The sequence below is a fragment of the Porites lutea genome, chromosome 4 (assembly GCF_958299795.1).
Source record: "Porites lutea chromosome 4, jaPorLute2.1, whole genome shotgun sequence".
Taxonomy (NCBI): domain Eukaryota; kingdom Metazoa; phylum Cnidaria; class Anthozoa; order Scleractinia; family Poritidae; genus Porites; species Porites lutea.
In genome coordinates, this window is record NC_133204.1 from 9,205,781 (window position 1) to 9,233,455 (window position 27,675).

The 27,675-nt window shown below is 40.8% G+C and overlaps 1 protein-coding gene across 1 annotated transcript; it reads right to left on the reverse strand.

Annotated features, from left to right (window-relative positions):
* Positions 1 to 1,299: 1,299 nt before the first annotated feature.
* Positions 1,300 to 24,819, reverse strand: LOC140934149 (polycystin-1-like). Its single transcript, XM_073383825.1, has 16 exons — positions 24,748 to 24,819; positions 23,926 to 23,977; positions 20,282 to 20,947; positions 15,050 to 19,510; positions 14,183 to 14,498; positions 13,170 to 13,761; positions 12,727 to 13,071; positions 11,987 to 12,280; positions 11,195 to 11,437; positions 9,920 to 10,672; positions 9,014 to 9,250; positions 7,289 to 8,325; positions 6,140 to 6,537; positions 5,050 to 5,357; positions 4,008 to 4,179; positions 1,300 to 3,576 (listed from the first exon to the last, which is right to left on the reverse strand). Exons 1-16 carry the CDS (start codon positions 24,817 to 24,819, stop codon positions 1,772 to 1,774), a joined length of 11,751 nt encoding a protein of 3,916 aa, XP_073239926.1. The 3' UTR covers positions 1,300 to 1,771.
* Positions 24,820 to 27,675: the final 2,856 nt, after the last annotated feature.

Below are 27,675 nucleotides of genomic sequence, written 5' to 3' on the forward strand. Positions count from 1 at the left end.
GCAAGTACTTTGTCTATTGGCTGAAAACATCCAAGCAAAGAGTGAAGCATGAACTTCGGAAACATCAATAAACTGTGAACTTTATTGACATTTGATATACGTAGTAATTCTTTGGTAAAAATATAAAGTTTTGTTCCTGTAGCGTTTTCGTTTTGTTTAATTTTGCATTTGAGGGAAGTATAAGCCCCCGGGGGCTTATATTCGGAGGGGCTATTTAACGGCGGGGTTTTTTTGTTTCAAGTTTGGGGGGCTTATAAATGGAGGGGCGTATTTTCGGAATTTTACGGTAACTAGAGTTAGCCTGATTGTTCAGATCTAGCATTCATCACCGGTAAACGGATATTCCCTTTTGCTACAAGTGGCGGAGACACTCCGATTGAAGAATGTATGACGCCTGCCGTATTCATTAGGCACCTACCGGAATAACGTTCGTTTTCCTCAGTTTCTGTATCCTCATTGCGTGATTCAAGGCCATTTTCTCTTTCATCTGACTCATCCCACTCTGACAATTCTTGCTCGCTTTCATCGCTTTCTCCTCTGCCTCCTGAGAGAGGCAGTTTCTTATCTTTGCTATGAGTACAACTTTGCAAGCGCTAAGACGAAATGCATTATGTTGTAGACTCATTGTTTCCAGGTAGAATGTAAATTATTTCTTGAGTGGGTAAAATTCGATGTAAAATAAAATTTCGTTGACTTTCTGTTTGGCGTCCTTGTTTGCCTACCCTGTAAACGCTGCTTTTTCACCTCAAAATTTCTCGCTGCCCTCTACTGAACTGCGTAAGCATTTCTCGCTTCCCTTGGCTGCCCTATTTTCGTCAATATCAACTTTGCTATGGTAAGAAAATATTGTCTCTGTAGTTTTCGTCTGTTTTTTATTGATGTGAATTGTGTCCGTTTAGACAACCAAACAAATAAACGATGAAAACACAGAATTACCGTACGGTCAAAGCTACTGGGACTTCCGGATCACTTTAAATGTAACACACATTAGAATTGATTTATTTAAAAGAAAAATTTCAGTTTCACTTAATGGACATTTAATTCAAAACCTGCATAGAATGCGAGTATTTACGTCGTTTGTGTCCTATTTCTGTACGCTCTTTTTTTCCTATAAGAATATATTTTTTAAGAGTATCGAGGCTGAAATGTGCGAAATTTTAAGAATATTTTGAGAATAAACCCCAGACTGAGATTCTGAAAAGGATATAATTTTGTGCGTTCGAAAACTGTAAATGCAGTACAATAGACCCTTTTCGGTATATTGAAATCCATACTTGCTCCGAGGCTTGGGGGAAAAGGAAATGTATTATTCATTGCCGAGCCTCAAGATGATTTCTTTTGTTTTATTTTCCCAAGCCTCGCAGCCAAGTATGAATTTTAGTATATCAGAATTGGCCTATTGTTTTCAACTTATTCCATTCTCTAAACGGCAAAACTTACCAACTTAACGACAAAACCTGCACTAACTATAAGTAATACCCTAATATATTCTAACAAGGAAATGTCATAAGCTCTAATTTAAGAATAATGCGGGAATATTTTCAGCCTAAAATCGGCAAAATAGGAATATTCAGCCAGGGTCGGGAAAACAACATTCTTATATAAAAAAAAGAGAGTGTGAAGGAGAATAAACTCCGCACGTGAGACGAACTAGGGCAGCGGCGTATGAGCGTACTCAGCTCGCGCGTCCCCTTAATCTGACGGGAAAAGACGACTGCTCGCAGTTTGAGCCCTGAAAAAACAGTCTGTCGTAATAAAAATATGTCGAAAACTAGACTAGTAACTGCTCGTCACTATAGGTATGCAGTCTTGCCGGCTCATTATTGTCGGAGGCTTTTTCCAGCAATTCCTGGAGGCATTTGATAACTTTAACACGCAGCAGTATCTCCCTTTCATTGGAATTTCCTTCTTCTTGCAATAGTGTCAGTTCTTCTCTTTTCTTGGCAATTAACTGAGTAATAGCCTCAGTCGAATTATTTGGTGAAGTTAATGCAGTTTCTGGGTGGGTGGATTTGGTCTTTGCTGGTAATTTTTGGTTCACGTTAACGTCGACTTTAGCTTGAAGCCTTTCCTGACATTCAAGGGCCTGTTCAACAAAACCACTGTCGCGATCACCGTCAGTCATAATTGGTGCAGACTGGGTTTCTTTTTCTCGCTTACGATAAAGATAATTTGTTATTAGTACATCTTGCATTGCATCGTGAGTATAGAGGGAATTAATTAGCCCGTCAAGCCTTTTTAACTGATTTTCTGTTATATATTGTACGTTCAATTTCCATTGGAGTTCTGCGATGGGCGGTTCCTGAATTATTGGCTCTTCTCGTTTTGGGGGACCTCGAAATCCCATTAAAATTACAAGACGGTCAAGTATGGCATTGAAGAAGTTTCCTTCCTCCTGCTTAAGTTCTTCGTCCTCGCACACGTCTTTGTGTACAATGTTGATAATAGTTATAACGATATTTGTGAAGATGAAAATCATGCTCGTAGAAAAAGACGCAAAAAAGAAGTAGCCCACGATTTTGTAATCAGTTATCGACGTAAAGTCTGTGTAATCGAACACCCCCATTACAACACAAGTTAAAGCACCAAGCGTGGACGGAACGGATTTGTACTCTTCCAAATACGGGGCATAAATGGTGAATGCCATTGACGCGTATGCCATATAAATAGCCAGCAACATAACAGCGAAGGATTGCAGCTCAACAATCGATCTGAAAATTGTGGTCGATAACAACTGAACGCATCGGGTGAAGCTTAAAAAGTTGATAAATTTCAATATGGCAATGAAAGCGGCAAACGCGAATAGAAACACGAGTTCTTCACTACACAATGCACACTCCGAAAAGTTTAGGAACGATTCTTGATCTTTTTTAAGGACACCAATGGCGCTTTTTAGACGGGCTTCCCGTAATATGTAGACTACAACTATAGCAATGCCATTGCAGAAGAAAATCATATCCAACCAGCTGATAGCGTTGCGGAAATATTCTTTTCTTCGCTGGTAGATGCCTTTTATGATGGTATAGCAAGTGTAGAGAAGAATTCCAAAGAACAAGAATTCGCAAGCCGAATAAAATGCATATGAAGGATTAAGGTCAGCGTACAACCGGAAAATCATGAAGTTTACTCGTGGTAACAAAATATTAGCGGAAGTAAACTCAATGACAGTCTCCATTACTCCTATTAGATTTACGTTTGGGTTATATACTGTTCCCTCAATAAAGATAGCTCTGGTGTATTTATCCATCCAGTGATGAGAGTTCAAATAAGTAAGGAACGCCTTGGTTTCCTCAGCCGTACCACCAAATTCGGCCACGTATCCCCCACTCGGGAAAAAGGAAATTTTACCGTTATAAGTTAGTGATGAATTCGATTCCGCTGCGTCCATGTAAACCCACGGAGACAGCAATCCCTTTCCATTCCTTTTGTTTACCTTTGGGGTGTCCTCGTCCACTGCAATACCACCTTTCCATGCGGGACTGTACTTTCGTTCTTCGTTCTGTGATACGTCATATGAGGGATTGCATTCTTGGATCAGATTTGCTTCTCTTATAATTTTGGGCACAGAACAGCTACCTGTGTTAAGATACAAAACGTCCCTTTAGTTCTCAACATCTAATAGTATGCTTTCAAAAGAGCTGAACTAAGAACAGAAGGTGAAAACCTGTCATAATTTTACTGAAACTGGGTAACGACTCCTATCTACCTAATTAATTTTTCTACTGGAGACGACAAATACTGAGACCTATTTGAAACTTGGAAAGTCTCATGTACACAACCAGACTTAAGTTCGGCGAGGTTTGGAGTCTGTTACGGTTCTAATACGGGGAAGGTGTATCAAGTATATGTTGTTAATTGGCGGGGAAGTCCGCATAAAAATACTCTGCCCGAGGGGTCGAGTAGAGCCGAGGCTGAAGGCGACCGACCGCGAATGCGGACCAACCCAGGTCGGGAAGTGACGTATTGACATGGTATCCAAGTAGGCCTCTCTGTAGGTGAGCACTTACCGTTTCTAACCCGAACCTGTCGAAGTCGTGTCTTGCCAAGTCGCATGGCCGCTCTGCCGGAAGAAAAGCCAGTCCTGTTTGTCACTTTTTCTCCGTTGTACCAATCCTCTTCGTAAAGGAAGGGAATTAATGAGTGCTGTGCCCATTGCAAAAATAGTGGTAGATTATTGACCTAAGAACAAAGACCATATTATTCATTCGTCATACATAGTAGTCTAGTTTGTTGACTTTTGATTCGCCTGCTTGATTTAATTCGTCAAAACTATGATTGGTTGAGTGAGTGAGTGAGTGAGTGAGTGATTGGAGCACCTTAAATACCAAGTAGAGATTAAACGCCAGAAAAGTCCAATTAAAAGAAGGATTCACCGTTCAGTGTATGTTGTTAGACAAGCGGCGAGCCATATTGCAGCTTGTTTGAATAAGTAGAACAAAAACATCAGCGTTTTTCAATTGAGACTGACTGTCGTCGGTTAGAAAGCTGCAACTAGTTAAACAACATGCAACTTGCTCAAAAAGTTGCAACTCGAACACAAAGGAGTCCACCTTTTCCTCGTTCAACTCATCGTCGAAATTCATCAGGGCGTTTTACACTGTTTGTCAACAGATATCGAACAGTGTGCCTTTTGGCTGGGGAGATAAGAAACTTTAGCGACTCCATACATTCCTTGCGTATCCGGCAGCATATGTGTTTTTCGTTATTGTTGTGTGTTTTTTTTTCTAGGCAAGTGTTAACACACAATGTACGAATAACTGTCTAAGGCTATGTTAACACTAGAGGAGACTTTTTTTCGGAATCGTTACGAATCTGGAACATTTTACACCAGTTTGGTTTGCCGTTTACGCGCAGATGACTGAATCCGAAATAAAAACGTCCCATTGTGGTCGCCTATGCGGAGATGCTGCATGCGGAATACTTCTGTGTCGCAATGAATCTTCTGATGTGAGAAAACGTCTTTGAATCCGAGCACCCTAAATATATTAAACCTGAAAACGTTTATGAATCCAGAAAAATATCCTCCCATATAAACCTAGCCTAACTTACATCGTCAAGACCCTGGGGAAAGGAGGCGGTAAGAGGATGCATAAACTCCTGCTCCAGAGAATTTCTCATTGTGAAGGATGCTGGATCTCTATTACCATAGCTGACTAATACCAGGACAAGCAGGATAAAAAGATAATCTCCAAGATTGATAAACTTCCTCTTAATTTCCTTTTGCCTAACTTGAGTTTCACGCAAAGCACTTAATGTGCCCTCGTCAGGTGGTCGATAGCGAAGAAGTTCTATTTCTCTGGCATCCTGATCCCCTATTCCATTTTCTTGAGATGAGTGAATCCACTCTTCGTCTACACCTGCGTTTGAAAAAAAAATCCAATAAACAAGCACGAGTGTTCTATCAAGTTAAAAACACAGCGCTTGAGACGCCGTAAAACACGAACTGCAAGTTGATTGGATGACTTTAAAATAAACTTCCATGTTCATTGAACCCAATTGCTTTGTAATGTTTGCCACGAAAATTGAGGCTTGAAACTCCCCCGTTCTCCATCACGTTTAGAGACACTGAGCAGTTATTTGACGAGGCTGAGTATGATATGACGAATTATGAAAATCGAGGAGGAAGTCATCCGAAATCCTCCTCTATCGCTTAATTCTTCATGCCATAATGATTCCTTATCCAGTAATTGTTTTATTACTTTCAAAATATTTTGCACATGCTAACCTCGATCGGTGTAAAATTCCCGTCTTCATTTCACTGTTTTTCGGCAAAAAAGTTGCCTGTGAATAGTTTGATTTCAGATGATATGATGGACTGTGTATTGTGCCTATACTGGCAAAAAGTACAAGATGTCGTTTCTTTCGTCGGATGGAAAATTTGAAAGGAATGTGCATTTTGTGTGGTTGAATTAGGTTACCCTCTTTTAGCACTTAAAGCATTTTATCGATCAGAATCGTCTGGCGCCAGTTACTCAAAAGGTGGCTAAATCACTATCCAATGGATAACGCAACTGGTTTCCCTAATACTTATCCACTGGATAGCGGTTTATCCGGTTGATAGCACTATCCATCTATTGAATACATGGGCCTGGAAAAGAAAAACACCTGAGTCACACCATGCTGGAAGAGCTATTCTTACCTTTTCTTGGATCTTCGTTACTCTTTTCAAGATCACTCTCCTCGTCACTTTTCTTTATGAAAATCGCGTAAGCAGTGGAAAGTAAGAGAACTTTAGCAGGCTGGTTTATAAGTGTGTCCTGACTAAAGGTCAGTACCATGGACACAAACCACTGATTGGACTTGTCTCTTCCCCACTGCATGCTATAAAACAACGTGAAAAGAGCTGATGTAATGGACGCAGAGATGCATAGAAACCAAGCTATGTACAAACACCAATGTGGTAGGAATCCTTGTCCTTTCTTCTCTTTCTTCTTTTCTTTGTCGCTCTCGTCGTTCTTTCCTTTTCCCCAAAACCAGTATTTCGTCTTCTCCTTCTCCTCCGAAGAGACTTCTGAGGTCTCCTGTACCTTTTCACAGCTACGAAAGAATAATAACCCGTTCTCACCTCCAAGCTCATGTTTCGGTATTCTTTAATTAATACACTCCAATTACCTGATGTTTTGTAAGCGCTCCCTCCTTCTTTTCCCTTTCGCTTTTTCTCTCCCCTCCCCCTCCGCTTTTTGCGCCTGCTACGCACGGTATAATCTGAGAAAACAGCCGACATTTCGCAACGCCAGCCCTGGTTTCCTAACGGAATGACGTCTGAGAAACAAGCGCAGAATTTCCATACTGATGTCGCGTCCTTCTGATTGGACGTGCCGAGTGAAACATTTGCTTCAACCAATTAGAAGCACTACCCAGATCTGGGAAGTGACGCGTCATCAGTATAGAATTTCTGTGCTCGTTTCTCAGACGTCAGTTCGTGGGAGAACCACTGGTGGTGTCGTGAAATGTCGGCTGTTTTCTCAAGCTACGCAGAATATAATATGACCTCCCCACCACTACGATCGTCGGCCATCAACAGTTTTGGACTCCCAAGTCGTTATAATCCTCACAAGTGTATCCCATTAATACGACCAGTCGAATTCCTGGTGAGACTGGCTGAGTGATGAGCCAAGCAATCACAGTTCAGAAAGGCTAAGTTTTTATATTGATGCTACCCAGTTCATACGACCTGATTTTTAGGGTCTAGGGATGGCCGTATTTACCGGTTCCACCCTATCACTCTCTTCTGTTTTTACAATATCGGTAGGTTTAGGTTACTACCAAATATGTAAACGATACTTACTCCTTTGAGTCGACGCTTGTCGGTTGCAAAACGTAATCTTGTTTTCTGCTTCCGAACAACAAAAATTTGCCACCAAAAATTCCTTTTGGTTGTTTTTCCATGACCAGTTCGTCATTTTTTGAGCCGCATAATTCATTTATGTCACACTTGACACAATCCAGAGGAACTTCTTTCTCTTTCAGAGAGTTTTCTTCATATCTAGGGTTAATATCAATTGTAGAAAATTCCTCTTTGTCTGCTGAAAGGGACTCCTCTGGCTTTTCTTCTTCACTGTCTTGTTTTGTCTCTTTTACCTTTTTAGGTTTGATGCTCTTAAACATGGCCACCACAACAGCGTTTACAGGAATAATAACGAGGCTGCACTGAATGCTGATCATGATTGAACGTAAGTTAATTTCGATTGGCCCCAGCAACAGGTTCGCCGACTCGTCCGAGGTTGTGTTTTGCCCATAAAACATGCAACTTGCTACCATGGCCGTGCACAGGAGACAGAGACAACAAGAGGCGCGTTGAGATCGATTGAAACTACTCCGCGATGGCTTTAGCAGCACTGAGAACCACAGGTGAGCATCTGTGAAGTCTTTGTACAATTTACTGTTAAAGACTCTTGAAAACGTTGTAAGGTCTTTTTCAGACGCAGGGGTTAACTCGCGCATGATAGCACCGTCATCTTCTTCTAGTGCGAACCATCGCTCACAAATAAACACGGTGACGGCGTCTGTCTGTAGATTCCGCACTAAAACACGCTTCAGGAACCAAGCAGGTGCCAATCCGTGGTTATCATGCCAAACCCTGAGCGAAGCAAGTGAACCCAAAGAATCAGCAACGGAGATTAAAAAAGCATTAGCGCTGCCTTGTTTAAATGTCGGGCGTTTGTCATCTTTTAAGATGCAGATTCCGCTGTCGTCGCGTTCACCAACCAATAGACACGACACTTGAGCTGTTGTACCAGCCCCTCTCCGCTGACCAGTGAAAAACGTAAGCTCATAGTGGTAAGTTGCATAAGGTACGTTTGAGGCTATAGGAGTGACCCCAATCTAAGGAGAGCGCGGAAAAGTAAAGAAGACGATTCGACCTTTACAGTACGGAGGAGGAGTAATGATAAATAAACAAGCCAATTAGCAGTGCTGATCAAAATACGCTTTGCATTTAAGCCTTAAAACTTCATAAATCGAATTTATTTCAATACATTTAAAACAAAATTAGGAGGGGCTTATAAACGGATTTTTTTAAAATTTTTTATTACTACATAGATAGGGTTATAACTTGGGAAGGGGCTTTTTAGCGGCTGTTTATATGGTCCTTCTAAAGCTGACTTCTTAGGGATCAGGGCTGACTGTATGAGTTTTCAATTGGACAAGAGGGGGAGGGTGGTGGAATCAAAATTAATCCATTGGTTTTGCATGATTAAGGAATATTAAAGCCTAGAGACACTTAATTAGTGGCTTTCAGTAATCCCCACTCCGACATCAATGGTTTAAAAGTTTCTTGATTGGAGAATTATTGAGTCGACTTTGTCTTTTTGGCCGATCGCGACTTGTACCGAACGGGGCAGATTCTACAAAAACGGGAGATAGAGCCCTCCTATAGATCCGCTGCTTGACTAAGCAATAACTGAGCGGTGGGGAGAGTTAACCTGGTAGTAAAAATTGACCTCTTAAATCTCAAATTCTGCCGAGCGTCACCCACAGTTGCGTTAAATGTTTAAATAAGAAAATGCGTTACCTGCTGCAAGTCTTTTTTGTCAGCTCTTCTAGCCCAGACCAAGACCAAAACATAAGTAAGAAATATGACAAGAATAAAAAAGAAGACTGTAACATTTCCAGTTTCAAACATTGAACTAAAACCATCCATTACAGCGCTGAAGTCGATCGGGTTTGGCGCCACATCCATCATTGAACCAAATGCAGTCAGATGTGTACAACGGCAGTGAGTTTGAGTAATGCTTGTCAAATTACCAACCTGTATTTAGATAAAGATATTAAGATTCTGTATTTTGAAGAAGGTTAAAAGCCGTGTTAACGGTAGTTAGTAGGCCCGATTCAAACGTCTTGTACATGTTGTCGTCGTAGTGTCGAACTAGATTCAGTTGTGGTAAGCCAAAAGAAAACTATATGAGAGCTTATTGCGGATACATGATACTTCATGCCAATTATGGTGAAATGAATTCTGCAAAACATTTGAAACAGGCCTTAACATTTTAAAATGCCTTCTTCATCTCTTTCTTGTTTGAAATAAATAAAGCATTTGACGGTGACGAACGGCTTAAGGTACTTCTGCGTTCTCCCTAGGCAAAATATACCAAACTAAACAGCGGGGTTTTCAAGATGACAAGATTGTACAGGTTGTATAGTAAGGCTATCCAACTTTCCCTACATCGATATGTGAAGTGAGGAGTGACTTTCCAAAGTTGTTACCTTAATTAAAATAAAGTTAACTTCTGACTCCGGTAACCACAAGACGCACTGAGGTTGTAAATTTCTTGGCTCCTCATACCACACATACCACCATTGAGGGGCCCGTACACGTATCGCTAACACGTGTAAGGTCATTGCGTTATGTTTTTGAAAAAAATTATTTACTGGGAAATCGATAAAATCATGGCCCATGTTCAACTGATTTATTTCTTACCTGACAACCATCACTCTTCCACTTTTGAAGCTCCTCGTTCCAGTATAAGCATCTTGATTTAAACGTCCGCAGCGTGTAGGTGATGTTGTAATCTCCGTGGTAACAGCCACTACCCTGGAGCGTTTCTGTAAACTTAATTCCTATGTAGTAAGTTCCAACATACAGGTCTTTTTGAGGAAGAAACAGCGATACTTCGCTATCTTGAATCTTCAAGTCGGTTCTTTCTCTTTTGTCCTGGTGCCCCAGAATGTTCGAGCTGTTTAACGTTTTCGTCAAGTTAGTGTACTCTCCAGATGATTTTACTCTCTCTTGCGAAGTGTTCGTTCTTTCCTCCGTGGTGTTTGGGGAATCATCATGACGAAACAGATTGCATGGTTCGTGATGCGTTTTGTTGGGAGACGCCTTCCAAAAGTCAAACTTTGTAATGGTAGGAATTTTCGCTCGGCTGACGTACACCTCAAATTGTTGGTCAGAACCAACTAACCCAACCTCAACGTTCACCGCGGTGCCATTTTTTTCAATCACCAGTTTATGAACACGCCATCCGTGGTGTAAAGAGCTGTTGTAAACGAATGATTTTGGCGGTTCAACAGTAGTATCTCTTGGGATGAAAATGTCTATTGGATCATCTTCATTCAGATTAGAGACTTTGAGCTTTTTACCTTTGCTTTTGAACGAAAGACTCACAACTTTTCCGGAAATGTCTGAAGACTTTTTGCCCCATGTGTAGGGATTTTCATTCATGGCTGCCATCTGATGGGGAAATGGAGACATAAGCTAACAACACACTCGAGGCACAATAGGTTTATTTCACTCGTGTATTCGTGCAGACCAGGACCTCCGCTTTAGACCTTTTCTATTACACAACTATCTCTAGCCTGCGTGGCAGGCGTTAGAAGGGGAAGGAGGAATTTAGGCGCGCCCGAAGGGGAGGTGAATAGTGGTGAGATATATATATCGAGACGCTTCGCGAAGTGTCTCGATATATATCTAGCGCTATTCATCGACCCTGACGGGGTATAGTTGTTTTAGTATTTAACAAATCAGTTGGATAAAAATCAAAAAGGTATTTTTTGTAAATAAAAGACGTCAAATTTCTCTAATAATACGATGGTCACCGTCAAAACCCCCTTCATTTCCCTCTCTTGTTTTAACTCATCGTTTCTTTAAATGAATATAGTGTGTTCCATTCGTTCTTCTCCCATGAGTTAAATTCTATGGTGCTCTGTATTAAAAATTCGAATTTTTATTCACACCATCTAATTTTACACGTACCTCTTTGTCGACTGTGCCATCAACGTTACTCGAGAACAGTTTCCCAGTAGAAGGTATCTGAAACCCGGCTAGCCCGTCGCCTATGGCGGAGCCTCCCAAAGAATCTGGTTCAGAACGTTCCACTGCTATGTTTAGCTTTGCAGTGGAGATAACACTGGACTGTTCCCCCGGAAGTTTATTTTCCAGAACCGAACCGCCAACACTCCCGAGCATGTTCAAGATGTTGTTAGCTGCGTCTCGGCTCTGTAGGGTATTCATAAATAAATGATATATTTCAGGAGACCATTACTTGGAAGCCTTTTTGACTACAAATAAGTGACACCGTGTTTTACAATAACTAAACTATTACTTGCGCGCTCTTTGGTCGAGAGCTACGGTTTGTGAGAGCACAGACCATAGAACTATGACAAAATGATGGTGCTTCCTCTGTCTCTCACATCTGGTTTTCCATGTTCGCTGAAAATGGACTTTTAAAATCTAACTTCCCTAGTCTATACTATAGACTACTATAGACTATAGCAATAAAATCAAAAGTTCAAAACTTTTCAGTGAAGCCATTGGAGACTTGTGTTTCCTCCGCTTTGTGGCGTTTTGAACATTTTGACGTCGTGAGGCTGTACTAGCATAGGCTATTATAAATTGTTGTTTATTTGTTAATTGGACTTATTTGTTAAATGCACGTGGATAGGACGACATCTGAAAGAAACAGTTCTCTGAGGTACCATCACGTGATCTGCAATGGGAGAACAAAACATACAAACTAAAAAGGTCTAGAACGAATTCGCAGCAAACCTTTGAAGATTCCTCATCAAGTTCTACAGTTTCTTCTTCATCCGTAGAATTTCCGTTTGCCTCTTGTTTAGGTTCCGTGCAAGTAAAATCATAGGGTGCACAGGTAGGAGGTGCTGCCGTGGCATTCCTTTTGGGGGGCTTCACCACCACAGAGCTCCCAGCGGCATTAAGAACGTATCCCATTCCTGACAACAGGGCCTCGGCACCGCTGACCACTGCATCAAAGCCCGCTAAATCGTCAGAACTGGCTTTTAATACCTGTGACATTCTCTCAAAGGCCGCCGTTGATGCGTTCTAACAAGAAAGTTTCTTCTGTGAGTATCCCTTTCATTAGTTTTGTTCATGTTAATAAAAATTAAGTAAAATATATGAAACAGCTTTCTTAAGAATTTTGTTGAGGTTTTCTTGTGCGTTGGATAGGAGGATTAGGGTGGACATAAATTTGCCCCACTAAATATCGTGGTAGGTTGTATTTTCTGCTCCAATTTAGTACTAATCAAACGATTAAGTGACGAGGCCTAAACAAGAAGACTAAAGGCAAATCACTGTCTGCGAGCTAAGAGGCTGATATTCTCTTCTTTTACTTTACTCGCCCTATGCTTTCTGAATATGTCCATTAAGAAGGCCTTTCCTTGTAACTATGAGATAACTACGGCGAGATTTTTTCTGTGGATAAATAAAATCATTAACATTTCGGGAAGCCAAAATTGCCCAGTACTGCTGAAGCTAAGCTATCTTACCATGCTCGCAGTCGAAGTTTCATCTTTAAACTTCGACGCACTCGCGATCATATTGGCAGACTGTTGTAATCCATCCAGGCTGTTCACCGGAAGTGATGTCGCCGCTTTAACAATTGCTGTTCGCACCGCTTTCCTTTTCTTTTTCCTCGCACTAATATCCTTAGTATCATTAGATGGAGATTTTGTGCTCTGGGCATTAAGCAATGAGTTGACAGCACCAGCGAGTCTCAGGGCTGCCTGTGTGTCTCCCACGCTCACCAATTTTCCTAAGTCGCTGTTTTCGCCTGATGTCATGTCAGCCAGCTTATCACCAAGTTCATCTTCTTTCATGTCTGGCTCTACCGACTACATCATTAAGACAATAACATGAGCGCTTGAGAATTTCAAACTTATGAATCATTTAGATACATATTCCTTGAAGTCTGATGAAACAAACATCTTACCTGCAAAGATAAAGAATAGTTGGCTTCGCCTTTGTAGAAATCCAACACTTTCACCTCAATTTCAATGGTATAATTATTAGCTGGGTCTCCAAGTGGCAGTTCTGCGCGTGTGAAGTTGTGAAGTCCGTAGTAAAACAGCACCAGCCTTCCTTCGTTTTTATAGAAAAACTTGTAGCTCAAAGGCATGTCTGCATCCGTCCAGCCATCGCACCAAATATGGAATTTAGTCATAAGTGCATTTCCCTTCAGGGGGAAAGCAAAACAGGCCCCTGCTCGAGGTACCTCATTCGTCAGTAGCATACTTTCAGTCTTCCCTCTTACACCTTTCTCTCTCCGACTGTAGAGACGAATACGGTACCCGGTACCTCCTTCAAGCACATCCTTGGGGACCGTGAATACGGGACCACTAGGATCCTTTACTTCGCTTTGTCTGATGTCTTGCACAAGCTCCCAGGATGCAGCGGAATCATTACTGACGTTTTTGTAAATTTGCCATTCGTAGATCAGTCGCCCAATGCATCCCTCAAAGCAGGTGGCGAAAAGGGCGAGTCTCTGTGACGGATTGATTTTATCTGCGCAATTTTGTTTACATCTGTTTGATATAAATGGATGATAAGATTTTGTAAAAAAGGCTATTGCAACAACAATCCGGGCAGCCACGTCTTATGAACATAAGTTTTGCGTAACTGCTGACTTGGGTCATTGAGCTGATCAAGGTAGTGCGTTTGCAAAGACTGCCCGTCTGTCACTGCCGCCCTGGATTCCATCCCTTAAATAAAATAAACACCTGTAGTATCGTATGTACTTAATTCAATTATATTGCTTGGCAATTGGACATTTGACATTTGTGCATACGGAACTCACTGCAATGATTTGCTTGCCAATGCCCAAAGCAACCTTACTTGAGTCAAGTTTAACTGAGTATTTTCTCTTTTATCAAGCCGAATATTTTGAAACGGGTTACCGCAAAAAAAAACACGCATTAATCGAAGAAGGACGCTAAAAGCACTTACTCAATTTTTGTCACTGGTGGATCACCTAGCACAACTTCTATGACTTGATACTGTTGCGCTGTCCTTCCTCCTTTTTGTACGATTAAAAATACTACGTAAGTCTCATTCTCTATCATTTTGGCAGTGTCAAGACTTAGTGTACCGCTGTTACCACTAAAGATAAACTGTCCGTCACCATAGCAGCCTCTGGAGTGTGCACTGCTAGCTGCTGCTAGTTTCGTTGTTGTGTCGTACGGGCATCGCAGGGTCATGTTTGGATAAACTATTGTGGGGAATTGAGTGTGAATACTTCTGCATAACCAAGTGTAATGTAAACCTGAAAAAGAGAAGGTTGGCCCATTTCAAGGAGCGGCTCCACCGTAGTCAAACCTTGCTTATCGCTTTATTTCATGGGTTCATTAACAATGAAATAAGGAAATGACCGGGGAAGTAGAAAGAGGTTCGATTTCCTAATCAGCCAAGTTTGTTTGCAAACACTTAACTGTTTTACAAATGCATTCAGCAGCATTCTCAGCATTAAGACACTTAAAACGTCTTTCTTCAAAGTTTCAGACACCAAACTAAGTGAAGATACTGTTCTTCCTTTCGAGTTTTCAGCGCTCAAAGACTCAAAATCAAGTATAAGTGGTACTTTTCTCCATCGTTATTGTATCGTTGTCAAATGGATTTTGGTATCTTTTTTATCCCTACTCCCTAACGAGGCCAGGTCAAGAAACCAATTTGGCCTTGCCTACAGAACAGTACTAGCAATTATTCTACCCTGAGCCGGCAGAGTATAATTAGGTTTGTTGGTTCGATTTTATATCGGTACCACAATTTTTACCTAAAAACAAAGAAAAGGAGACGGCGACGGCGACGCATACTCACCAGAATCTTGTCCGGTTTCCACATCCGGGTCGTTCGACTGAGTCCCTTCGATCATGATTTCCTTACCAAATCCCCTGGTGATCAAATTACCGCCGTCAATTTTTGCTACTAGTGGCGAAGGAACAATCTTTAGGAAGCCAATATCTGTACTGCGGTACTTGTCAGTATCAGGCAGCGCCATCCATGCAGTAAAGTGCACTTCATATAAACCATACCTTAGTCCTTTTCTAGGTATGTTGAGTTCTCTTTCAGTTCTAATTATGTTGGCCCCATGGATGCTTCGAACCCCGTTTTGGTCGTGTGAGATTAATTGCCAATTAAATTCCACCTTGCTTGTTCTCTCGCAGTCAAGCTGTACCGTAGTGTGCACAGTGAAGGGGTCATAGCGGAATGACCTTGCAGCCGTGTTAGAGCCGGCACCGAGATTTTCTATCCCTGTTTTTGGGCTTGCACAAGGAGCATACACAACCTCCACATCTGTCTGAAGCTTTACAAAAGACACTGCATTTGAGGCGTTTAACGTAACCACGTACTCTCCTACTTCATCATACACATGCTTAAACTGGACGCTCTCAACCGCTGGTATGACTATAAGGTCTGATGTTGCGCTTGTTACTTTGCACCCTGGATGACCATATAAGGAATGAGTTCCGTCTCCAAAATCAACAGAAAAGCAGGACTCTGTGCCTAGCTGCTTGGCACTAAGGTGAAATTCGACTGGCTGCTTGAGTTTTTTAGGACTGTTGCTTTGTAATGTGGCATTCTCAATGGCGTAGTGAATAATCACTGTGATGTTAGCGTGTTCCTCACTCACCATATTTTTAATCAGCACCGACAAATTGTGTGCCCCAACCTGGTAAAATTTGAGCGAAAGAAGACATTTAGAACCGAGTTGTTGGTCAACATCGTCAGTTTTCCATTCGCATGATAAGTTAGTTCCTTTGGCCAGAACTTCGAACATGATGGAACGACAAGCAGGAAAGTGGTCCCCACGGAGACCGAAGCCAGCATAAGACCCACCGGGTTGTGGTAAACTGGCGATAACTTTGTCAAATTGGACGGGAATTTGAATGGCTGCAGTTTTCTGGGCTGCAGTCCACGACACCAGATTCTGAGCAACCACTACAACTTTGAAAACACCAGCCGTTTTATAGTGATCAGGTGATACAGTAACCGTTCTATTCTCCCCAAATAATACAAAAGTCAAGTTTGCAAAGGTAATTTGGAATTCAGCATCGGTACCATTCGCAATTTCCCACGATATCACAAACGTTTCGTTAAACCGTATCGCAGGAATGTCAAAGATCTTTAAATTTCTGATTGGGTCTTGCACAATAATTTCTTCTGTGGCGTTCGTGTAACTCAGTCTGTTTCTGCACTCGATAAGAAGTCGATATTTTGATGCTTTGTCGTATGCATAACTTACTGGATAACGTTGGTTTCGAAAGTTTTCTGTGGGCGTCCTATCTTCTCCTAAAAATACCTTCTTCGTAAGTTTTAAGTTTCGTGGTATCTTTTCGTCTCCAAAGTAGCAGATGCAATGAAAGTCTGACCCTTGGTCGATCATAAGAATAATCGGCGCTTGTTCAGAGACATTAGATGGGTACGCAGACAGCTTTACCTTCTGAAGTGGGAGGACTGGTTTATGTACTCTGACATTTACTGAAACTGTGACAGTAGAGACGTTGTTACTAGCCGTCGCAAGAACTTCATAACTCACGTTAGGCCTTGACTCGTAAACATCATTGTAACCGTATTTGTGCGTTACTTTTCCAACGTAATTTTTAACCTTATTGCCATCGTCAAAGTCAAACAGATAGACAAGATTTGTGCCTGTTTTGACTTGGGTAGTGAAGGTGACATTTTGGTCCATTTCTAGGTCCCGTGACTCAAAGGAGACGTCAACAGTCAGGCTTCCAACTGGAACTTCCGCCAGGATCACAGCTGACCTGGTTTGAATTGGACTTACCAGGTTGCGAGCTCCTACCCGAATGACATATTTCCCAGGATTGGCGAGAACCACTCGAACAAAACCCCATAGCTCAGACATGTGGAGAAAATTGATGGTTGCTCCAGAAATATTGACTTCAAATGTTGCGTTTGTTCCTGATAATAAGGTCCAATAGACTGGAAATTCTCGGCCGACGATCTGTACTGGAACCTTTGTGATGTTCAGCCCTTTAACAAGGGCTTGAATAACGATTGGTACAGAAGCGTATTCTGAGCTCAGGCGGTTTTGGCATTTAACGGATATGTGGAAAATTCCTGTAGATGTGTAAGTGTGTTGGACAATAAATGTCAGATTTTGAAAAGGTCGTTTGTCTGTCGTCTTGCCGTCAGAATAGTAGTTAAGTCGCTGATAGCTGGAATTCAGGCTGGACCCATCCCCGAACTGCCAGACGCAAAAGAAATCAGAACCTTCCGACAAGTAAAGGAAGATATCACTTGTGTTGCTTAAAGAAGTGGGTGACGAACTGATGGAAACCTTCTGAAGTGGAATGACCGGCTTAACGACGTGGATGTTCAGCAGGGTGTCTTCCTGACTGACATTGTTTCTCGCCGTGATATTCACTACATACAGAGAATGAGGATTGAACTTATGCACAACAGTATGTTTTCTCGTGACAGTTGCTTCGCTCCCATCCATAAGATCAACCAGAAATTCTGGATTACTTCCGTTTTTCAATTTGATACCAATGTTCACACTTTCATTTACCTCAATACCATGTGGCCCTCCAAGAACATATGCCTCAAGACCGTGGATGGGAATCTCCACGATCGCATAACCATGGAGAACAATCGGCTGGGTGACACGGTTCCAAACGGTTAATGTAAATTGATGAAAACCCACCGACCGATAAATATCCTGATAGATGATGTGAAAAGCCCTTTGTCTGACGTTTTTGTGGATAAAGCTGTAACCCTTAAATGATACTTTAAACGAGGTGTTAGTTCCCGATGTTATTTCCAATGTAATGTTAATTGGGTTTCCGAGTATGCACGGTTCATTTGGGATCCAGCGTGCCCCAGTCACTGGTTCCTGTACTATGGCGTCGATGTTTGATGTCTTTTCGCTGAGACGATTCTGACAGGTGACTGTCACAGAATAAACGCCAGTTGCAGAAAAATTGCGCTTGATAGTAAATGTCAGCTCAGGTGGGTTGTTCGAAATATTGTTTTGTCCGCTCACTGGATCCCAGAAGGTTTCTCCACGAAGGTCATATATTTGGCTATAGTTAGGAATGTCGCTGAATGAAGCATTGCAAATAACATCGGAAGCCCTTCTTATGTGGGCAGTTATTATAGTGGGCTGCAAGAATACTGTAGGTTCTGTGTACAGGGTGAGGTATTCTACCAACAAAACGGGTTTATGAATTTTGATCGAGACAGAGGTGTTGTAGACCGAAACGTTGTTGAACGCATTTATGGTAATCATAAAATCTCCATAGGCTGAATAACTCAAGTTTGTTTTCAAATTTCCTGTTGTAATCGGGCTTCTACCATCCCCCGGGTCGACACTGTATATGGGATTCGCACCGTTCTCCGCGTTGGTGTGTGTCATAAAAAGAACGAAAGACTCGTTAACTTCAATGTATCTGTTCGAATGATACAAAACTGGAGAGAATGGTTCCACTTGTTTCTCTATGCGAACTGCGCTTCTGCTACGCAGAGTTACAGTCACTTTATTGGATGCTGAAACTATGATGCTTTGTTCACCTAGACCCACGTGATTGTCTGATTGCACCCATGCCCAACCGTAAGTTTCGTTTATTGTTTTAAAGGTCTTGAGCTGCTGTCCAGCAAAGCTCGCAGTGTATTGAATATCACTCCCACTTTGGACAAGCCATGTGATTTTAAACTGCTCCAGATAACCTTTAGGAGTTATTCTTTCGATAGCAAGCCCGAAAATGGGTACTTGTACGATTACCATTGTTGAAATATTGGCTTGACTTAGTCTGTTCACACAACTAACATGTAAGTAGTAATTCCCTGTGCCGTTGAACGAATACGTTAAGTTGTGTTTTGTTCCATGATTGACAAAGTCTGTCTCTGCTTGATGGCCATCGCCGAAATTCCAGTAACATTTAAAATCTGTGCCCTGATCTGATATCAGAACGGCCGAAAGTGGAGATGGAAATGGTACAGGCTCAGTCACAAGGGTCAGATTTCCTAAAAGCACTATGGGTTTTTCTATAGATACAGACTTACTGATGCGTAATGTTTCGTTCCTGCAACGGCTGTATATTGTAGTTCCCACAGAGAAAACTCCGTGTTTTGAGTACTTATGATGTATGGTGTCCTGGTCTGTGATAACGATAGGACTTCCATCCCCGAGATCATACTTGTACTCGCTAAACGTGACGTTCTTGTCGTTGATAACCACTATCGTGATAGTTTCATTTACTTCGACGTACTTGCTTTTATGCTGCACCACAATCTTTAATTCGCTCACAGGTTCAACTGATAGATAATAACAATGAAAACGTCCTTTAAAAATAAACAAGCTTAGGTATACTGAACAGGCCTTGTTTGAGCCTTGCGTGGCAGACAACATGCCTTATTAGAAAATACTGGTCTCGTAAAGTGACTATCTTGAAACAGAAAAAACTTTCATATTATCATCAAACTGTGATGAATGACATCTTTCAGAAATAAGCTAAAATAGTGCTGTACTTATAATCCAAATCAATGCTGAGGGTTGTGAAAAGCACTTTTGGTAGCTTGTCTCGCTGTTCAGGGATGCACACATTTGAATTGAGATTGGCAAACTCATTAAATTTGTGCATCGGTAATAGTGGCCCAATAGTGGAATCAATGTAAAATAGTGCTGTACTGACCAATCAATGCAAGGGCGCAGGTGATGAGGTGTTGAGAGTTGTAAAAAACGCTTTTGGTAGCTTGTCCCACTGTTCAGGGATGCACACATTTAGATTGAGATTGGCAAACTCATTTTATTTGTGCAGAAGCAATAGTGGGTCCAATGGTGGAATCAGTGTAAAGTAGTGCGGTATTTACAAATCAATTCTAGGGTGAAGGTTATGAGGTGCTGGGGTTTTGAAAAGCACTTTGGTAGGTTTTTCGGCTGTTAAGCGATGCACACATTTGAATTGAGATTGGCAAACGTATTAAATTTGTACATTGACAATAGCCCAGCTCGTATGGTTTCTTGCAGTTCGTTCGGCTCTGCAGCAAGTAGTTTATCTTTATAACAAGCATTTTTTTTTCACTTACAGGGCTTGCATGCTATCCGTGCCTTTTTGATTTGCAGTACAGTTAGAGCTGTAGAGTAGAACTGTAAACATGCCAATCTGCCTCTAAAGTATTTCCCTGAGCTCCCTTGTTGAGCCCCGATGCGAACAACATACTGCGTAGCGATATCAGTCAGCTCATCATAACGGCGAGAAGCAACTGCCTGTTCTTCGTGCCACAAGTTAACAACCCCTGAGGAACCATTATAAGTCACTCCAATGAATTGCCACTCGTTAAACCGAAGGATTTTAGCCTTGACTTGTGGTGGAAACCCCCCGGAATTGCGAGGGTTGATTCGTGCGCCTAGAGTCCCGCTACCATTGGGGCTAGTCTCGTAAATCTGGACTCCGTGACCATCTCTCTTATAGTTTACAATAGGACCAAGGCTCCCTAACGGGTACACGTACAGCAAGATGGTGATGGAGACCTTCGTGTCCAGGTTTCCGGTGTTGGTTAACTCGATGTAGGAATCCGAGTGGCCCTTGACTTCAATGGAACCACCTAGCTCACCATGAATGCCTTGGGAGAATAGAGTGCCTTTTGAGATACCTTCTCCCCTGTGTGGCGAGACATCTTTTACGCCAGTTTCGTTGTTGAATGGATATACTGCGACTGGAAGTTGAGGGAACTCGCAGAAATGATAATAAGCTGTCAAGAAATAAAGTCTAAGAGTTACAAACTACACATTATAGTAGATCCAGTTAACATTTGAAGATGTAATCGAGACTCGAGTTGATCTTGTTCCGATACAAATCGTATGGTTTTGTATCAAAAATCGTGTTGTTGTTCAGCATTATTTTGATTGTAAAGAAAACAAGGCTTGTATTAAACATGTTAAAACCATGATGTTGGTTTCATCTTCCAAGTTGATGGGGTAGATTGGGAGATACAGAAGATGACAATTCGAGAGCTAGCCGTTGGTGATTCGTTTTGACGAAAGGCTAGCGCTCGACTGAGCTTCTTGATCTTCCTACTGTGGTCAATCTACCTACTGTTGACTCCTGATAACTTGAACCTTCTAGGGAAATCGAAAAAGGGGCGAGTTATTATCGGGAAGTTCGAGTTACCGAGGGTAAAATTGCCGAAAGTCTATATAGAGGAAATCCAGGGGAAATCGACTTTGGTTCGAGTTAGCGCGAGGTTTGAGTTAGCAAGGGGGTCAAATGTAATCAACTCATTTGACTAAACTCTCAACTAAATCTTTGTATTTTATTCCCCACCCTCGCAACACTTCAGACTCTTTAGAAAGAAACCCCTTTATTCATGATTAGAGCGTACCTCACGCATTTCAAGGCAAAAGTATTGAGCGTACAACTGTCAAATAGTGTTTTCAATTATCCTCACTTGAATTATTTACACGTTCCTCTAGTGGTAATTTTTTTTTCTCTGAATTCTACTCTACAACCTATTTTTGTTCTTTCCCTACCGGTTCAATCGACCCAGAAATGTAATAATTGTCTTTGTAGCCACGTTTCCTAGAGGTACGTTTCTTTGGGGGATCAAAGAAGAGGTTCGCATTCTTAGATTTTTCGGATTCATTTAGACTAGGTTTGGGCGAAGATAATCCGATGAAAATCGAGAAATGGATTCTTGTTTAGTGTGATTCTTGTTTATATTTTTTTATTCGATAGAAAACTAGGAAAGTTTTAGCTGAGCAGTGATAGCAGGCCTCAGTCAATAAAAGGAAAAGTGAACGAAGGGAGAGGTGATTGAGAGAGAGGTTTAAGAAAAATTCATCCACGAAACTACCCTGACTAAGCAATGATAGGAACTTTATCAGTGGCGGATCCAGGGTCAGTGGCGGATCCAAGGTCTGTATCCGCGACTGCTTATAGATATAGCTTAGTACCTATTTTGTAATTAAAGTAAGACCGGAATATTAAGGATAAGTTGCGTGCGAGAGGGAGTTTCAGAAGTGTTATACGAGTGACTTACTTAAACACCGAAGGAAATCTTGTTAATTCTAACGGATTATTACAAGGCCAAACAAACTAAAAATGAGAAATGAGATTGGTTGATTAAATTATCGTCGACCGATTAAATTTGAACCGAAAGGTCTTAGAATTGAGCTGGAGATTTTGAAAGGAACTGAAGCAGCCAAGTTTATCAAACAAGTGATAGGCTTTTTTTGTTTGGTTATGCTACTTCATATCAGGTTTCCGCGACTTCCATTAGCAACAGTCTCTCTTGTCTAAACAATAAAGGTTTTCCGTGTCAATACTGAACGCTGTTTAGTCTTGGACACCGCATTTGATACTCGAAAGAAAGTTACGATTAATTATAATACATCATGCATTCTGAGGTTTACAGACTGGGTGCACGATTTTAAAGTCTTAAACTGCGACTCATGCAATTTCAAACGTCTTAAAGCGCATTTAGCTATAAGCCCCTGGAAGTTGCTCGTTCAGGTGTAATTATATTGTAACAGATCAAGCTTGCCCATATGCATACTGACCGTTATTCAGTTGTGTTTAGCGTTTCGGTTAGAAGAAATCGCGGGAAGTAATTTAAAGCAACTTTTAACGTCATCAGACAATACTAAAGCTTGTAAGGTAAGTCTTTAAATCTCTTTAAAGCTGAATGGTTACACCTCTATCGCACCTGAGTCATTTAATTAATGTTTCACGGTGACTTGACAACGGGTGGTTTTGCCAGGATGTATCAGTAGACAAAAATAATTATACATACCTGCTCTAAATTGTATGTTTACACATGTCTTGAAATTTATATTTCACGGGAAGTTGATATTTTTTAATTGGAACACGTATACGTCCTACAGATTCATCCATTTATATATTCTGTTCATGACTATGGCATGACATTGCCTTCTTCTGTAAAAGTTTAACTTTTTTTTGGTGACGCAATAGCCTCAAGAACAACGTCCCTTCTTATAACTCAATAAAAGAAGTCCTGTTGTAGAACCAAATTTTAAAGACAAGGATTTTGCTTACTGAGGAAAATCGTTAAACCATAACTTTCTAAAACCTACAACGTAGATGCTTACTATAAAAATTAGGTTTCTGGGAAACTGCCCACCTACCCGTCCCCTAAGCTAACATTAACACTTGCTTCTCACTTAGGCAAAATTATGGCTTAGGGGAGGGGTTGGTGGGCAGTTTCCCAGAAAGCTAAATTGATGCAATTTAAATGTAGGAACGTTTGCGCCGTCTTCAGAATTATATGATTATACTTTTCTGACGTTTAAACAAATGCCGAAATTTCGGAAACGAAAGTCGTACTTAAATTACTTACGCCTGTTATACAGTCCACAGACATGGATTGACAAAATTGTAACCACCACAAATTTTTTTCTGTAGGTAGGTAGAGTTGCTATGTCGATCAATATACGATCCTGCATTGTTCAGTATTTTTACCTTTCAACGACAGAAGTTCTGTGTCAAAATCAGTATGGCCTGCGCAGAGATGTATTTTTACCTGCAACCTCAGATAAAGCCTCAGATTATGGCGTGGAAAAAAAACTGCTTTTCAGAAATAAAAACTATTAGGGTTCCTCTATTCTTGGATGAAAATGTCTAGTACCTAAGTGATGCTGTATTGTCGCTATTACTGGAAGTTTTACTCGTACCAGATCCGAGTTCTCCATAAAACAAGAAAAATAATTTTACCTTGAGATGAATTTAGAACCAAATTTCCCTCTGATCCGTACACACTAACAACCTATTAGAAAGAAAAAAAATAATGATCACTCAAACCAGCAAGAAAGGAAAGAAATGTGCTTCAAACGGTCATCAAATGCGTGATTTTATGAGTCAAAACGGGGAAGAGTGGAATGGAAACGGGCCATGGAAAGTAACATGACAATTTCCTATTGGAACAAATGTGCAAAGTGAATCAGAATTGAATATTTTGAGCGGCTGTAATTGTAGTACCATCGTTGTAAACAAAACTAAAGTGAACACAATGAGAGATATTTGTACGTGAACAAATCTCATCAAAGAAAACAGAATGTCACTGTAACTATAACTTCCTATACGGCCAGAATCATTTAATTAGTATCTACTGAGTAGCATCTTATTTTTGTTACAACCGAATATGCTAAATGTTTAGTCAAGCGATGATCTTTGCTTGTAAAAATGCCTCGGATTTGAACTAAGTGTTAGGGTAATTTAAATACTTACCACGCCAAAATCTGACCAGAAAATACAGAGTTTTAAAATTAAAACCAACATCGTTATTATAGACCCACAAAGATTGATTGCGTTTTTCTTTTAGGCATAAACTATCATGTTTAGTTTGTGAATATAAATGCAACATGGCAAATGCTGTCCAACAATGCCCGCAAATCTAACGTTACCAACTTGGTCAATTCAATTTATATCATGCTGTTTGTTACGTAACTCTAGTTCTAATCAGACGAGGCGAATTAATAATTTGCCGCAGAGTCTTCCAAAATCTTAATTTCCTAATCTTTTAATAGTTTGTCCTACCTGCATTAAAAACCCCATGAAAAACAATTTCTTACTCATCTTTGTTGGGCATCGTAGCATTTTTTGAACCATCGTAGCATTGCAATGAATTGGAGAGCTTTTTAATAGCTCCTTGCTAAGGACTTGATATTTTTCCTTCTAACAACTATCAACTTTTCCAACGGCGTTTTCATCATCTTGTTTAAAGTTATTTATATTAATCCAGTTTGGCAAGACACCAAATGTGGCAGCAGTATTTATTAACCTGTTTGAGAGATTAGCTAACTGAATTAAGGATGACATTTCACAACTGAAAGTTTATCAATTATTGATTACAGGCATTCACGTATTAATTTAGTTGACTCATTGTACGTGTAGTAGCACAACTTCTTAGAAGCTTTCTAACAAACACTGAATAGGAACGTGCGCTCTTTTGAGTCAAATGAACTCAAAAAACCACCAATTCATAGCACCCATATACAATTAAATACTAAGGGTCGGTTATTTAAACGAAGTCTAATTTAGACGGCGGTTTAAGAAATCTTTGGACCTCCAGATCTCGCCCATAGTGGGTTATTTCAAAAAGATAAATGCTTTTCCAATATACGCTATATGCTTTCATGAAACTGTTCAAGATCAGTGGTGTTTACATAAAAGCGTTTGGCATAGAACTGAAAATGGCTTAGAATTCGGTTTTGTTAAACACGGGCACAACTCCTTTTAAATATTAACTGGCCCTGAGATTCTTACGTTTTATTCTACATGTAAATCAGTTTACGAATAACAAACAAAGTTCGATTAACTATCTTCGGTCTAACGTAGCGCTGTGAAATTTTCAACATTGTGGCAGAAAGCTGCGAGGTCCTTGATCAAAGTAAGGAAATAATGTTAAAATTTCGTCCACTTCTGGTGGCCTATTCAGAAACAGTTGCAACGTTTGAATATAGATTAGCTGGGGTATTCTATTACTTGTGTTCCAGCAATGGAAGTGTAACTTGGTTGTTATAACAAGCTATTTCTTAAGTACACCAAAACATGTCTCCAGTACCTTGTACAGGGGAACTTGTCTTCAAGTAAGAAAAGTGAAAAAAAAAAGTATTTAAACATTAATTGAGGTCATGAATGTCCCGCATGTGATAGGCACGAACTTCAGGCAGCGACAGAAAAGCATAAGCGCATTTCAATTCAGTTAGTTTGATGAGCTACAATCTCACAAGGCCTTGTGCTTCAACTTCATTTCTTTTTTTATGAGTTTTGCCAAGCGACTTCCGCCCCCCCCCCCCCCCCCCCCCATCGCAGTCGCGTCTCCTTTTTCTCCTTTAGCACCAAGTATTTACAATGTTTCCCTGACTCAGTTGCTAATGAGCCCTGGGCGCTTTTAGGCCACCTCCTGATTGTGATGGTGATGTCGAAGTACCCGGATGTACAAGACATTTGAGAGCTTAAGATCCGACGACGGCGAAGGCAACAGGAACGTCACAAAAGCAATAGGTTTAATAACTAAAACAATAATTTTGCACGCGCATCACGCTTTTTGTACATTTTTCTGCCGTCACTGTGGACGACTACGTGGACGACTACGACGTGAAAATGCCTAATTTCACGTTGTACAGAGGAAGGAAGTACAGAAGCGACGACGAAATTTTCTCCTTCTTTCTGAACTTGGATATGGTTCTTAGGAATTCAACTTTAAGAAGGCTCGCCTACATTTCGCAAAGTTAGTGACTTGGAGTAATGTCCATGAAAATTGAAAGAACGCGAATTCACTTTTTTCTGCCGTCGTCGTCCACGGATCTTAAGGTCCCTATTGCTGAGTCACTGACGGGACAGTTTGACGCTGATTGGTAGATGATAAAAAACCTGTATACATATAATTAGTAGTTATTAGATGAGGCTAAGTATGGTATGGACAATTATGCAGATCGATGAGTTTGGGCCCCGATAGATTACACTCTCCTCGTATCATACCACAGGTGCCACCAGCTCGAAATTTGAGCTTTGGCACTGTCGCGTAACCTTCGAAATGCATGAGGCTTATGTTACCTATGAATTTGAAGGGACTTAAATAAAATCGGGTAACTTCACTTACCGTGTGGCACGAAATTTTGGGGGGGAGTTTATTTTTGCGGATTGGCGATTTTTTTGTATTTTGCGGGACCTAATTTTTTGCGATTAGGACAGATTAGTTTTCCTTGCTGGGAATTAACTTTTGCGATTTTCAGAAAGCCCCGGAGAAATCGTTGATAATATTTTGAGTACGTGCAACTAAATAATAAATAATTACATATTTTCAAACAATACTACGGCGCGCGTACCCTATGTAAAACCAGCGACATGAGTTTTGCTCGTCATTTAATCGTTTTGTTTCTGAACGTAAGAGACAATTTGTAGTTGAACAGACACAATTTCTTAGTACTGTATTTTTTTGTAGCGAGTTTAAGTTAGAGAATATTTACTCTGGAGTAAATTTTTGCGGGTAAAATGTTTGCGGTAATTAATTTTTGCGTGAACTTTTTTTTGCGGATCGTTGGAAAATCGCGAAAATTAGAACCCTCAAAAATTTCGTGCCACACAGTAAGTTATGCTTTTCTTCTTCCTGTGTAGTTTCCGAGCCAATTTATGACCAATTCATGGTTTCTCTCTATCCGGTACTAGAACCACGTAGCCACAAGGGATTTGGTTAAGACAGTGGACAAACTTCGAATGCAATTGAAAGAGAAACTGAATGAAAAACAAGTAAACGAAACTGTAGATAGTAAAGTGATGCAGATGTAAAACGCGAAGAGTTTTATGCAGTGTTTTAAAAATTGAGGCACGCAAAGGATGGGGGTATCTACTACACAGAAAGTTGTGGTTACAGGTCTGGAGAGATCACTTACGTCATGCTCAGTATCCCTTAGCGTAACTGAAGGTGAATGTTATACTTTATAATCGTAGCCCTTCATTATA